The 15552-nt window shown below is 51.3% G+C and overlaps 1 protein-coding gene and 1 long non-coding RNA gene across 2 annotated transcripts; one reads left to right on the forward strand and one right to left on the reverse strand.

Moving 5' to 3' along the window:
* Positions 1 to 1615: 1615 nt before the first annotated feature.
* LOC120659357 lies at positions 1616 to 4275 on the forward strand. The gene is made up of 3 exons (XM_039937476.1): positions 1616 to 1661; positions 2975 to 3871; positions 3979 to 4275. The coding sequence occupies exons 1-3, from the start codon at positions 1616 to 1618 to the stop codon at positions 4023 to 4025; spliced, it is 990 nt and encodes a 329-aa protein (XP_039793410.1). The 3' UTR covers positions 4026 to 4275.
* An 8098-nt stretch (positions 4276 to 12373) lies between these two features.
* Positions 12374 to 13206, reverse strand: LOC120660642. Its single transcript, XR_005669684.1, has 2 exons — positions 13097 to 13206; positions 12374 to 12854 (listed from the first exon to the last, which is right to left on the reverse strand). It is a non-coding gene; the product is annotated as an uncharacterized LOC120660642 (long non-coding RNA).
* Between the last annotated feature and the right edge of the window lie 2346 nt (positions 13207 to 15552).

The following is a 15552-nucleotide window of genomic DNA, read 5'->3' on the forward strand; positions in this document are numbered from 1 at the left end:
TTCTTTCAAAAATTTTCATTATTTTATGCATACATAGCTCAATTTCATTATTTTCACCTAAATTCTAATATTACTAAAAAATTCAAAAAATGGCAAACAAGTCCAAAAAATTGCCATAATTGAACATGAACTACTTCATGTGGTTTATTGTCTATAGAAAAAATTTGGAACACAAATTATAATTTGAACATCATTTCGTGTACAGACGTAACTGCAATCTTAGAAACTATATAGATCTTTTTCGGAGAAACTCAAGTTTGTTAAGCAGCGTTTGTCAAAAAAATGAGAAATGCAATCAAAATTTTACCATAGCCTCCTTGCATGATATTATGACCGCTTGACAAATTTCATAATTTTCAGACTACGTTTTGATTTTATGGAATTTATAAAACTCTAAGCCATAAGTTCGATTGTTAGTAAGTTCGTAGCATTTTGTTTATTTTGCCGTGTGCCAAGGAAGTGGCACACAACAAACTTTAATGTTTGCCGTGTGCCTCCATGTGGCACACGGCAAAGAGGTCGACTCGCCGTGTGCCTAACGGGGGCACACGGCAAAATATGACGGCGTCGACCGTCCGTTAACGTCGGGCCACGTGGCGCTATGTTTGCCGTGTGCCTCCATGTGGCACACGGCAAAGAGGTCGATTCGCCGTGTGCCTAACGGAGGCACACGACAAAATATGACGGCGTTGACCAGCCGTGAATGTCGGGCCATGTGGCGCTATTTTTGTCGTGTGCCGATGTTTGGCACACGGCAAAGAAATTCGCCGTGTGCTGAGGTTAGAGCACATGGCGAAGCCTCCTTTCGCCGTGTGCTGAGGTTAGAGCACACGGTGAAGCCTGCTTTCGCCGTGTGCTTTATTTTGACTGTGTGTTCTGTATTTGGCCCACGGCAAAGGCTCTCTTCGCCGTGTGCCCGATGATTTGCGCATGGCGAACTCTTAGGCACACGGCGAATTACCGGTTTCCCGTAGTGGTAGTTGCACCCATAGATTTTTGCCGCCAGTAGTTGCCGTGGTCGCCGCAAAGTTGCTGGCGCACGCCATGGGAGCCGGGCTGCCATCCCTTTCATGGTTGCGCCACCGAGGTCGTGGCTACGAGCGCTGGGTTCGTCATGCCGCCGCTGCGAGTATAGAGGTAGCTGAGTCACTGTCGGCCCGTGAAATTTCTGGCGCCGCATGCATCAGGGCTGCCTGATTGTGATCAACAAATGTTATGTTGGAGTAGGATTTGTTGGAATTGATCTCCAACGGCCAGATCCAAAGATCTGGCCAATCCCTTGATTTGCGCCCTGATCGGGGGCATTCAACCAAACATGGCTGGTGGGCCCCCGTCGCCCGCGCTATAAAGAATAGGGAGAGGGCCCGGGGCATGGTATCCCAAGTTCACCGCCGCCACAACCCTCTCCCACAGTCCCTACCGATCTAGGGTTAGCGCGAGGCCGACGGGAAGCTCCGCCACCGCAACCACGACGTCCTCCTCCGCCAACCCCGTCATCGGCCAGTGCCGGTGGAGGCCTGAAGGACGCCGGGACTTGCGCCGTCCACTGCCGCCGCCGGATCAGCGCCTCGAAGAGCCGGACTTCCTCGCCTCCATCCTCGGCTCCATCGACGCGATGGCGCCCACCGGCAACGGCTCCTCTGCATCCACTTCCGCGGATGGTCTATGTCTCTCATCCACCTATCTCTCTTTCTCTGTCTCTCTCTTGTACTAGGTCTAGAATGAATCACTTGATATTATACCTAGAACTTGAACCCCAGTACTCGATTCGTACACTAGATGTGATCCTAGTCCAGAAGCAGAGAAGATTAGAATCTATCATTGGTATCATTCGCCGATCTAGTTGTAGATCGAGGTTTTTGGGTTTCGTTTTACTTAGATCTATGCTCAGAAAGTAGAAGGAGATGAAAGAAATCGAGTTTCGATCTCGAATTGAACAAGAACAGTAGAACCCTAACCCTAGACCCAAGGAAAACCCACCTGCAGAATCAAGAACCCGACCCGGGGGGGGACTTACCTCCTCGGCCACCGTCGGCTCGCCCGCGTAAGGTGCAGAACCGGCCGCCGCCGCTCGACATCGCGCATCCGCGCGCGGGGCCACGTCCGCCAAGCAGAACCGGCACTCGGTTGAGCGCGCGCGCCAGCGAGGGGACCGGCGGGGGGCGCCGCCGTGCTGCCGACTTCCCCGGGCCGCCATGGCCGCCGCTCGCTCGCTCGGGCGTGAGAAACGGGGGGAAGGAATAGAATGGCGCTAGGGTTTCCGGGAGATCCGGCCGGCCGCGGCCTTTTGTTCCGCTGAGGGCGTTTCCCAGCCGTCGGATTTGATCCGACGGTTTGGGGGCGGTCACCGGCCAAGCAGGCCAGAAGCAGCCTAAGAGGGCGCTCGCGGCGCGCCATGCCGGGCCGATTTCGCGGCCCGATCGTCGGCTACTAGGCCGCGGGCCCAGGCGCGGGGTAGCGGCCGCGCGGAAACGGGCCGTGGGCCGTTTTTCCGTCTCGGGCCGCATGAACAGTTCAAGAATTCGCTTTTTCTTTTATTTCAGAAGCATTTTGAATATGAATTTGAATGAATTTGCTTTGAATTTGACCTCTGTAAATAAATGCACCAACGTGTATTATTTTTAGAGCAGAAATTTACAAGAATTATGCTTCTGAATATTTAGAATTTTACATGTTTCCGCTGCAAAGAATTTATTTTGTTTCTATGTTAATTTGAACCAACGAGATAATTGATATAGAGGCCTATAGAATTTATTTCTCAGAATTTTCAGTATATTATAATGTTGTAATTTCTGACCAAAGTTGATATTTCAATATTATAATTTTGTTTAGAATTTTGTATACATTATATCTTTTTCTGCCCAACGGTGATTTAGATTTAATGTACAGATTATTGCATGTTTTAATTTTGACCAACGTTAAATTGATACATGCATTTATTGTTGTCCTCACAAATTTTGAATTCAAATTTCAGGCTCCAATGCTATGACTTATGTGAATGCCATTCTTGAACTGGATGGTAACAACTATGGGAAATGGTACCAGAAATTGGAGATAGCTCTGGCGGTGGCCAATATAGATTTGGCCATCACAACGCCAGCTCCACACGAACCAGAAAAGCCCATAAGGGCACAGAATGAAGAAGCTGCTGCTTGGGCTATCCGAGAGAAGAATTATGACTCTGCTATGACCAGATATGATGCTGACAAGACACGTTGGAATGATACCAACCGCAAGTGTCTTATGGTCATGAAGGGTTCCACTTCAGATGCCATCAAGATGGAGATCCCAGATTGTGACACCGCTTCAGAATATTTAGCAAAGGTGAAGAGTCAGTTTACTGGTTCTTCCAAGGCTTATGCTGCCATTCTTGCTGAGCAGTTTATCACCAAGAAATACACTGGCGGTGGCATCAGAGAACATATCTTAGAAATGAGCCACATGGCCAACAAGCTTAAGACAATGGACATGCCTTTGCCAGAAAAGTTCATTGTTCAGCTGGTCTTCAAGTCCCTACCAAAGGCGTTTGAGGCATTTCATGTCAACTATAACGCTTTTCCAGAAGATTGGGGTATTGACAAGCTGATTGGCATGTGTGTTCAAGAAGAAGATCGCCTTAAGAACTCCAATGGTGGTGAGCTTGCTTTTCAAGTTCAGCACAAGAAAAAGAACTTTCAGAATAAGAACTTCCAGCATAACAAGAGACCTTTCCCACCAGGCAAGAATCAGCATGAGAGTGGCCCTTCTAGACCACCTCCACAGAAAGACTGGGAAAATTTTCCAGTTGAACAAGACCAGTGCCTGAAGTGCAAAAAGAGAGGGCACTACAAGAGGGACTGCCCAGAATTTCTGAAAGAGTTGTTAAGAAAGGGTGAGGACACTATTACTTTTGTAGATGAATCCCTGTATTTAAGTTATGACAAATTCACTTGGTGGATTGATTCTGGTGCAACTACTCATGTTGCTAATTCTTTACAGGGATCAAGTATGAGGAGGACCCTGCCAAGAGGCGCAAGAAGAATTAAAGTTGCAAACGGTGTAGAAGCTGAAGTCGAAGCCATTGCAGAATTTCACTTAGAATTACATAGTGGCTTTGTACTTTGTTTGAGAGATGTTCTTTATGTACCGTCTTTGCAACGAAACTTAATAAGTGTGTCTAAATTAGATGATGACGCTATTGCTTGTCATTTTGGTGATGGCAAGTGTAAGATACAAGTTAATTCAGAATGTGTTGGTCTTGCCTTCCGACAAGACAAATTATATTTGCTTTCATTATCTGAGAATGTGAATGCAGTATGTTCTGAGAATAAGAATGCCTCCTCATATGAGAATGTTACTAAGAAACGCAAACGAATTGATGCAATCTCGTCGAAATTATGGCACTATCGTTTGGGCCATATTTCGAGGGGGAGAATAGAGCGCTTAGTGAAAACATCAATTCTTCCACCGTTAGAATTTTCAGATTTAGAACAATGTATTGATTGCATTAAAGGAAAATTCGTTAAGAACATAAAGAAAGGTGCCAAACGAAGTGCGGGAATTCTAGAAATAATCCACACAGATATATGTGGACCATTCCCTGTCACTACTGTAGATGGTTATGTTTCTTTCATAACGTTTACAGACGATTACTCGCGTTATGGCTACATTTATCCAATCAAAGAACGATCAGAAGCGTTGGATAAATTCAAGATATTCAAAGCAGAAGTAGAAAACCAACATGATTTAAATATTAAGATAGTCAGATCCGACCGTGGGGGAGAGTACTACGGTCGACACACCCCCTATGGCCAAGTTCCAGGACCTTTTGCAAGGTTCCTTATGGAAAATGGCATAGTTGCCCAGTATTCTACACCGGGCAAGCCTCAGCAAAATGGAGTAGCAGAAAGAAGAAACCGTACCCTGATGGATATGGTTAGAAGTATGATGAGCTACTCCACGCTACCGATTAATTTATGGATGGAGGCGTTAAAAACCGCCATTTACATTCTTAATCGGGTGCCAAGTAAATCGGTGCCGAAAACACCGTATGAACTATGGACAGGAAGAGAACCCTCGCTTAATCATTTTCGCATATGGGGCTGTCCAGCTGAGGCCAAAGTGTTTAATCCGAACATTGGGAAGCTAGATCCCAAGACAGTCAGTTGTCATTTTATTGGCTATCCAGAAAAGTCTAAGGGATATCGCTTTTATTGTCCCGACAGACACACAAAGTTTGTAGAAACAAGACACACTGCCTTCTTAGAAGATCAGATGATCAGGGGGAGCATGGTAGCTAGAAAAATCGACCTTGAGGAGAAGCGGGTATACGTTCCCACTCCGATGATTCAAGAGCCATATTTCTCGTTACCTGTGGTTGTGGCACCAATAGAGCAGGAAACTACAGTGCCAACACCTGTTGTCAGTCCACCTGACGTTGCAGTGCAGGAAACTGCAATGCCACCACCTGTTGTTGGTCCTCCTAGCGTGGCATCAAATGGAAATGAGGACCCTGTTCCTCAGGACCAAATAGAACCCGTTGCCATGGATGAGGGGGAGCAACAACAGCCTCCTGTGCAAGAAATACCAGTCGCAGTGGCCCCGAGAAGGTCACAAAGAACTAGAAAACCAGCTATTTCTAAAGACTATGAAGTCTATCATAGTGAAGAAATACAGAATGAGGGTGATCCCACCTCTTTTGAAGAAGCCATGAAAAGCGCCAATTCATCCAAATGGTTTGCAGCCATGGAAGATGAAATGAGATCCATGAATACCAATAAAGTTTGGGACTTAGAAGAAATTCCCAAAGGAGCCAAAACAGTAGGCTGCAAGTGGGTCTACAAAACAAAATGTGACTCCAAAGGGAACATAGAAAGATATAAAGCGCGGCTCGTGGCAAAAGGCTTCACGCAAAGAGAAGGAATAGATTACAATGAGACATTCTCTCCAGTCTCATGTAAAGACTCTTTCAGAATAATAATGGCCTTAGTGGCACATTATGATTTAGAATTACATCAGATGGATGTAAAGACAGCATTCCTAAATGGGGATTTGTATGAAGATGTCTACATGGCACAGCCCAAAGGTTTTGTCGTGGAAAGCAAAGAAAATTTAGGATGCCGCTTGAGAAAATCGATTTATGGCTTGAAGCAAGCCTCGAGGCAGTGGTACTTGAAATTTGATGAAATAATTAGAAAGTTTGGTTTTAAAGAAAATGAAGAGGACAATTGCATTTATGCGAAGTTCAAGAATGGGAAATTTATTTTCCTTATCCTGTATGTGGATGACATTCTGCTAGCAAGTAGTGATGTTAATCTTCTACTGGAGACAAAGAAATTCTTGTCCTCGAAATTTGATATGAAAGATCTTGGTGAAGCTTCGTTTGTTTTAGGAATTGAGATTCACCGTGACAGAAGAAGAGGGGTTTTAGGATTATCACAGAAAACATACTTAGAAAAGGTATTAAAGAAATACGGTATGCATGCGAGCAAACCCACACCTGCTCCAATAGTCAAGGGCTACAGTTTCGGGAAACATCAGTGTCCCAAGAACCAGTATGAACTCGAGCAAATGAAAGCAGTGCCTTATGCTTCAGCTGTCGGAAGTTTACAGTATGCACAAGTGTGCACACGCCCTGACTTAAGTTTCGTTACCGGGGTACTTGGCAGATACCAGAGTAATCCAGGCATAGAGCACTGGAAAATGGTAAAGAAAGCTTTACGCTATGTGAGGGGCACAACTGGCCTCATGCTAACATATAGAAAATCAGAAACTTTGGAAATAGAAGGGTATTCAAATTCAGATTTTGCAGGAGATGCAGATGATAGAAAGTCCACATCTAGATACATCTTCACTCTTGCAAAAGGAGCAATATCGTGGAAAAGCTCCAAACAGTCAGTTACAGCATCCTCCACGATGTATGCTGAATTTGTGGCATGTTATGAGGCCTCGGGGCAGGTCAAATGGCTAAAGAAATTCGTACCCGGATTAAAACTGGTCGACAGCATAGAAAAACCACTGAAATTATATTGCGACAACGAGCCAGTAGTATTCTATGCTCATAACAACAAATCGAGTGGTGCTGCCAAACACATCGACATCAAGTTTTATGTTGTTAAGGAGCAAGTCCAGGATCAAACTATTTGTCTAGAACATATCAGAACGAACAAGATGTTAGCGAATCCGCTCACAAAAGGCCTACCACCCAATGTGTTCAGAGAACACTTAGCCGGCATGGGTTTAAGGGAAAGCCTATGATTCCTGGACAAAGAGGGCCCTAGAATAAGAATCTGTTTCAGATCGGAAAGGTGATTGTGGCTGTTAATCTGACAGTAATAATTGTCATGACGAGGCACACCCTATACACTGATCTGCGATGGGATGGATAAACTCAGATACAGAACAAGAATAAGAACAATGAGAGATCAAGGGGGAGAATGTTGGAATTGATCTCCAACGGCCAGATCCAAAGATCTGGCCAATCCCTTGATTTGCGCCTTGATCGGGGCGTTCAGCCAAACATGGCTGGTGGGCCCCCGTCGCCCGCGCTATAAAGAATAGGGAGAGGGCCCGGGGCACGGTATCCCAAGTTCACCGCCGCCACAACCCTCTCCCACAGTCCCTACCGATCTAGGGTTAGCGCGAGGCCGACGGGAAGCTCCGCCACCGCAACCACGACGTCCTCCTCCGCCAACCCCGTCATCGGCCAGTGCCGATGGAGGCCTGAAGGACGCCGCGACTTGCGCCGTCCACTGCCATCGCCGGATCAGCGCCTCGAAGAGCCGGACTTCCTCGGCTCCATCCTCGGCTCCATCGACGCGATGGCGCCCACCGGCAACGGCTCCTCTGCATCCACTTCCGCGGATGGTCTGTGTCTCTCATCCACCTATCTCTCTTTCTCTGTCTCTCTCTTGTACTAGGTCTAGAGTGAATCACTTGATATTATACCTAGAACTTGAACCCCTAGAACCTAAAAAATGTTGGCTCTCCCGCCGAATGTTAGCTATAAGAGCAACTTAGGATCGGACTACCAAAGGACTGAGTCATCTGCCGCCGTATGATCATAGCGAAGGTGGGTCAGCTTTGCCGTCTAGGTACTTGTGAGTGTGGACAACATGCTTCCACGACTCTACTGCTGGAGGTGATGGGAATTATCACTTGAGTCTCCTTCACATTAAGTAATACCACAATCCACTCGCACCCCTTGGCCTAGGGACATGGGTATGGCTATGGGTGATTTTGGGATGACAGCTGGAATTTTCTTTTGCCATTACTTTTGCTGGGGATGGTGAACGGCTACCCTCCGCCTTCCGAATGGGGTCAGACTTGCTTGAAACTTGTATCAGGGTCATCTTCTTTGGAGACCCTTTGAACTTGAGCTTGGTATTTGAATTTTTTGATTTTGGAATTTGCTTGTCACTTGATTCGGTCATCTTCTTTGGAGACCTCTTGAATATGGATCTTGAAACTTGATCTAATCTCACTAGAATTTAGAGAGTAGCCATTCACCTCTGTGTATCTAGGTAAATCCTCGCAGGCATCTCTTTTTTTGTTTTGGTCCCTTATTTTCACCTTCCTGGGATGGCAAGTGGCTGCACACTGAATGGAACTTTGTTGCACCAGGTAGCCCTTTTCTTGCTCTTCTCCTATAGTCTTCCCTGAAGTGTGTTGCCCCCAGACCAAGAAGCGTGAGGAGTGTGGTCGCCTCGCTGCTCAGGAGTAACCCAAGTCGTCTCCCCACCAGCTCCAGTAGAGCACACTTGGCATGAGTCGTGCACAGTGTGTGGAGGGGCGCCGGCTGCAGGCGCCACCTTGAATACATCCAGACAAAGTCCTGAGGCAATTCCAACCTGCGCTGCAGCTAAACATTCCATGGAGAGAGCCATTTGTGTTTTTTTATAGGGCACGTGAGGTCTGTTTTTTAGAAAGAAAAAAGGGTGACCAAGTAGTGCAACAGTGAATGCAAACTGATCACTTGAGAGGCAAAATGATTTATGCACAAAAAAAGGCCTCACAATGCTCGGATGAACATAGGAGGTGTAGTTGGAATACCATCGATAGTGGGGATGACTGACGAGACGTACTGCTATCCCCAGTGTTGGAAGTTACGCCGGAACATCATCAGCGCCACATATGGATGGGGATGAGTTGTTGACCCATCGATGCTGCCATGGAAGGTCGTGCCAGAACGTCGTTGGCGGTGTAGATGAGCAAGGAGGCACATCATTGCCCCCAGTATTGAAGATTGCGCCGGAATGCCATCGGCGCTGAGCATGGTCGGGGAAACACCTAATTCCACAGTGTCGATGCAGAAGATCATGCCAGAATGTCATTGACAGTGAAGATGGCCGAGGAGACACACTGTTGCCCCCAGTGTTGATGTAGAAGTTCACGCCAGAATGTCATTGGCGGTGAAGATAGCCGGGGAGGCACACTGTTGCCCTCCAGTGTCGATGTAGAAGTTCACGCCAGAATGTCATTGGCGGTGACGATAGCCGAGGAGGCGTGCTGTTGCCCCCAGTGTCGATGTAGATGATGACGATGGGATGTCATTGGCGATGTAGGGGAAAATGAAGGAGCTGCAGCGCTGCCCCTTCTTGTGCCGTTGATGTAGCAGAAGATGCTGGGAAGCCGTCGTCGGTATAGACGACCAAGGAGGCTTGGTGCCTCTCCTTATGGTGTCGATGAGGATGAAAGTGCCGAGAAGCCGTCGGCAGTGGAGACGGGCGAGGAGGTGAGGTGCCGCTCCTCGTGGCCTCAATGTTGATGAAAGCGCCGAGAAGCTGTCGGCGGTGGAGACGAGCGAGGAGGTGAGGTACCGCTCCTTGTGGCATCAATGTTGATGAAAGCGCCGAGAAGCCATCGGCGGTGGAGACGGGCGAGGAGGTGAGGTGCGACTCCTCGTGGCGTCAATGTTGATGAAAGCGCCGGGAATCCGTCGGCGGTGGAGACGGGCAAGGAGGTGAGGTGCCGCTCCTCGTGGCGTCAATGTTGATGAAAGCGCCGAAAAGCCATCGGCGGTGGAGACGGGCGAGAAGGTGAGGTGTCGCTCCTCGTGGCATCCATGTTGATGAAAGCACCGAGAAGCCATCGGTGGTGGAGACGGGCGAGGAGGTAAGGTGCCGCTCCTCGTGGCGTCAGTGTTGATGAAAGCGCTGGGAAGCCGTCGGCAGTGAAGACGGGGCGAGGAGGTGAGGTGCCGCTCCTCGTGGCGTCGATGTTGATGAAAGCGCCGGAAAGCCGTCGGCGGTGGAGACGGGCGAGGAGATGAGGTGCCGCTCCTCGTGGCGTCAATGTTGATGAAAGTGCCGGGAAGCCGTCAGCGGTGGAGACAGGCGAGGAGGTGAGGTGCTGCTCCTCGGTGATGTTGATGAAGAGGGCCACGCCGGAACGCTGTCGGCAGTCCAGCACCAATCTCGCTGATGACAAACGGTTGTCCCAAGACACAAACAAAGTCTTTACCATGGAGTTACCTCCCGTTGTTCATCTCTGACAAGAACATACACAAGCTCTGAATTCTGAACATCGATGAAACTGAACATTTGCGGCACGTCCGACTTCTCCGTCCACCACGGCAGACGCAGCGCGCGACGGAACGCCATGGCCACCGGCCACCGGCAGGCGCGCCTGGCGCACTGCGGAGCGGCACGGCGCACGCGCGACGGGCCGGACTCGCAGGCGGTGGTGCTTGGTGCCCATGCAGGCGGCGTCGCCGCGGCGGATGCCTCGCCGGCGCTCCCAGGTTCTGTTCCTGAGCGGTGTCCTCCTCGTTGCCGGCTCTCGGCTCGCCGGCGGGGGGCCTCGCTGCCGCATGCGGCAACCCAGGGGTGGACGGTGCCCCAATTACCGTCCGGGGGTGGACGGTATTTCATTTACCGTCCACCCGTGGGCAGGCGAGGGCCGTTGGATCCGCAGCCGACGGCCAGGATACACTACTGGAGCCAACTGAACGGGTGTCTTCCCCGCGTCCTCCTCGTCGAGGCGCTGCCTCGCCGGCCTGACACCGGTGGGCAGCCACCACGCGCGCGTCGACTGTCACCGCCGCCGGCTTTTCCCTCCACCGCGGCGCCGCGTCCGGCATGGACGCAGCCACACCCCCGCGTGCGGCGCCCTCATTGGAGCACACAGACCGTGCCAGTTGCGACGAAACTGAAATGCCATGGCGGCCAGCCACCTGCTATCGCGCTGCTTTTTGGACACGACGGCGACACAGCATGTGGCGAAGCTGCCGTAGCTCGTCGGTGCTGGTGGGTGTCCTAGCCTAGGCCTATAGGCGGCGAGGGCGGAGCCGCGGAGGAGACGGAGTTCTGGCCTGGGGCACGTCGTTCTCGCCCGGCAGAAGCTGCTCGCGCGGTGCCGGCAGCAGAAGCCGCGGGCAGCGAAGAGGCGTGCCCAAGACTTGCACGCGAGGAGGCGCGCGTTGCCGTCCGGCTGGACGCGGAGGAAGATGATCTCCTCTCGTCCGAATCTGGCAGTGGCAGGTGGGGCCATGGGAGCTGTGTGTGGCGATCCGCTATGACTTGGTATACATTGAGAGATCCTGGCCGCGCGAAGGGGATCCGACGGTCCAGGTGGCCTAGAGCCCGGACGGTAAATGAAATACGTCCGGGGTGGACGGTGTTCTCCTCATTTACCGTCCACCCCGGCCGGGGTGCCCAGCGCGCGCGCCCCGCGCCGCCGCCGCCGCGCTCGGCGTCGATGGATGTCCCAGCGTCCCGTACACGCTGCGTGCTCTCGCCGGTGGCCGTCGTCCACGTTTCCTCGACGGCGCCGCGTCGTGCTCGAGTGCCACTGGCACCTACCTACTCGCCGCCGAATGCCAGGCGCACGCGCAGGGCCGTGGCGCCGCCTCCTCGTCGCCTTGGGCCTCCACCCAGTTGACGTCCGAGGTGACCGCCTCCGCTTCCACAACCCCGCCGAGCCAACGGTGGCCAATGTTCCGCCACGTCCCTGCCCGGCGCCGCCATGCATGTTCTACACGAGCTTGCCTGGCACGGTCGCACTGCGCCTGTCTGTCTGCAATATAATGGCATCTCTGCACACTACTGCAACGTTCCCCGGCAATGTGGATGGGGGTTTACTGCGAGCTGTCAGAAATGGGGCTGCAAGAGGAACGAGACAACGCGCCTAATGTTCAGAAAAAGCCCCAGCTCGCGTCAACAGGAACACGAGGGTATGTTCAGAATCTAATCGGGCTGATCAGAGCGTACAGCAACTTTACGCAGATCACACGCCCAAACCAAGAGGTGCCAGGTGCCAATCGTAATTTCTGAAGACAAACGAGCCGTGCAAGCGGACGTCTCAGAATCAGGAGCATCTCGTCCCTCTCGTCTGAATTCAATTCATCAAATAATCTCCTCAACTCAAATTTTTTGTTTGTTTTTGAAAGAAAAAGGGAAAACAACATCTTTGAAGTTGTCATAACGATCATTCAGCCAATGTCGCCCGACTACGTACATGATCATCACCGAACAGACTATCTTCTTTGGGACTAACAGTAGATTAGTTCCTGAACCTTTCAGATCTTCTGCAGTTTTACTGGCCGATCAGTCTCTGCATACTACTCATTCTTCTCCTGTTCAAGCCTAATTTAGCCCAGGAACAGGTACATGGTAACAATGCATCAAAAACCATTTAACAGCGTACACATTCTTCCTCCCCCCGGCCCTTTCCCATCTTGTAAACTTAAAAAGAAACAGAGAAAAAAACTGCTTGACTGATGCTCCCAGTACTCTACGGTACAGCATTGGAGCACCAGCACCTGTTGCCAAATACTAAATCCTCTGGTGAGAGCCTGAGTTTGTCAAGCACCTGCACTTGATTCCGGTCCTCGTCACAACTCACAAGCGGCCAGTGCCGCTCTCAGAACTGCAGAACTGATCGAAAAACAAAAAAAGGAATTCAAAACATATCAGCAGCAAGTACTAGGTAATGGCATTTATAAAACGGAACACATGCTATTTTTTTGGGGGGGGACATCAACCAAAATATTCCCGATACTGAACATTGAAGCAACTGCGAGTGTGTATATGTGTGCCTACAAATCCCCTCCTTGTAAGGAAATCAGAGCTGAGCAAAGCTAGCTGTATGAAATAAGCAGGAAGTCAAGTGGTGATACCTGGAGTAGCAATGTCTCCCTTGGCCCTCAAGCAGAAGCAGAGGAGAGCAAGAAAGCAGCGTGTGCCCCTCAGCCTGAAGCTCGACTGCGTGCGTGGCACCTCACCACAGATTCCCATTTTCTTCCAGGAAACGCGGCCCCAGGCAGAGGGAGCCAGCCCAGCCGCTGCCTTGCCCGCGCGTCGAAGGCCACCGCGCCCCTGGCCGGGCCGATTGACTTGCGGCACGTCCTACCTCTCTCTCCACCGCCGCGGCGGAACGTCTGGCGTGGACGTGGCCGCGTTCCGCATGCGGCGCGTTACTCTGCGCAGACGCATGGAACGCCACCGGCGGCGGTGCTTGGTGCCCACGCAGGTGGCGCCTCCCGGCGGATGCCTCGCTGACGCCCTCGGCTTCTGTTCCAGAGCAGTATCCGCTTCGTGGCCTCGCTTGCCGGCTCTTGGCTCGCCGGCGGGCGGCCTTGCCGCCGGGCACGGCGCCCAGGGGGTGGACGGTATCCCAATTACCGTCCGGGGTGGACGGTATTTCATTTACCGTCCACCCCATGGGTGCGCGACGTCCATCCGATCTGCATCCAACAGACAGGATACATCTGACGCGAACTCTTTTTCCCGCGCCACCTCGTCGGCGCTCTGCCTCGCCGGAGCTTCCAGTGAAATTGACCCGGCCGGTCCAGGCGGCAGGCTGCTGGACGCTGGAGCGCCAGGCCGGGGACTATAGATGAGGGGCGGCCGCGGCGGCGTACGTGGAGGAAGGGAGGACGGCGATCGTCCGGAGATGCACTCTGCTTTTTCTCCCTTTCTTTCTTGACAAATTTGCAGATCACACACCACCCAAACAGTTTCTGGAAGGGAGAAGGAAAACAGAGGCCAATAGTCTAGTCCAAGAGGTCTCGACGCTGGGTACATCTTTTCCACTGACCAATAATAGTGCCATTAAAAATTCAACCAAGGGTATGTAGATCTTGTCATACTAATCTACCATATGCAGATGTGGCCACCTTGTCGTGCAACAAATAGAGTCCTTTTGTACTGACAGAAGGAGTCTGGAGAACCAAACTACACGGCATCAAGTTGATTGTTCTAAGACAAGGACTTTTCCAAATTTCTTGTCCACTGCACTCCAGTTTCTTTCCCAATCATTGTTGGTTCACCAATTATATTCATACATGTAACAAACTGCAGCACATCATTGTCGACTGAAGTCAGATAGGCCTTCTTGACTAAAAACGTTCCCCTGTGGAGACCAAGTCGCCCACGTCCCTAACCATTTGGACTTGTCTACATGTTCTCCTAGCAGTATGATTCTACCCTCCGTATATCTCAACATATGTCACACCCTGAAATTTTTGGATTTCAGGATGTGATTCAAATTAAAAACAAAACAATAATTTTTCCATAATTCTAAATTTTTTTGCCAACATTTGTTTTCTTCACAGAGAATTTAGTGTAAAAGAAAATAAATATTTGTTGCTTTTCAAAATTTAATAAGGTTGTTCTTTTGTGTTGCATTCATGCCGCACTGCATTGTTCTTTTTGTTTGTGGTTCAGTTTGAATTTGAATTCTTAAATTCGAATTTGAATTGAATGTGTTTGAATCAGTTTCAAAAATGCAAAGCTATTTCTTTTTCCTCTCCTTGCTTTCAGCCCAACAGGCCCATCCCTTCCCACTCTCCTTTTCTTTCTGCGCGGCCCTAAACCCCGGCCCAACTCTCTTTTTCGGCCCGACCCGCCTCCCTCTCCCATCTTCCCTCTTCTCTCCCCGCAAGCCCAGCAGCCGGCTCATTTTCCTTTTCCCCGGCCCAACCCGACGTCCCCTCTCTGCCGCCAACAGGCGGGCCCTGCCTGTCTGGGTCGTTCTCCTCCCATGGCCGAGCAGGACTCCGTTGAGTCCGGCCGGCACATGCCGCGCTGCGCCCTTCCTTGGCGCGCACGCCGAGGGCCCGCCCCCGCCATATAAATAGTGCGCCGCGGACCGCCCCTGGACCCCGCCAAGCCGCAGCTGCCACCCTCGCGCAGAAACCCTAGCCGCACCGTCTCTAGAGCTCGCCGAGCTCGGTGCCGTCGCCGAGCCGCCGCTCCGCCGCTCCCTCGCCATGCTGGAGCCGCCCCGAAGCTTCAAACCGAGGTAGGGAAGCTCGCCAACCCTTTTTCCCTCTTCCTTGCGCTCGCCTCCGCCAGGAAAAGCTCGCCGGAGCTCCACCTCACCGCTCCGCCGCCGCGCTCGCCTTCCGCCGCCTCTGCGCGTCGCGCAAGCCCCGCGAACGTGTTCGCCGTCACGCCCGCGTGCTTCCCGTCCAAACCCGAGCCAAAACCTAGCCCGGACGGCCGATTCAGCCATGTCTGGCCATCCCGCCGCCGTTACGCCTCGCCGCCGACGCCTCGCACCGCCGCCCGCTCGCCCGATCCGCGGTGGCCGTCGGATCTCGAATCAACGGCCAGATTAGATCCAACCCCA

The sequence above is a fragment of the Panicum virgatum genome, chromosome 2K, assembly GCF_016808335.1.
Source record: "Panicum virgatum strain AP13 chromosome 2K, P.virgatum_v5, whole genome shotgun sequence".
Classification (NCBI taxonomy): Eukaryota; Viridiplantae; Streptophyta; class Magnoliopsida; order Poales; family Poaceae; genus Panicum; species Panicum virgatum.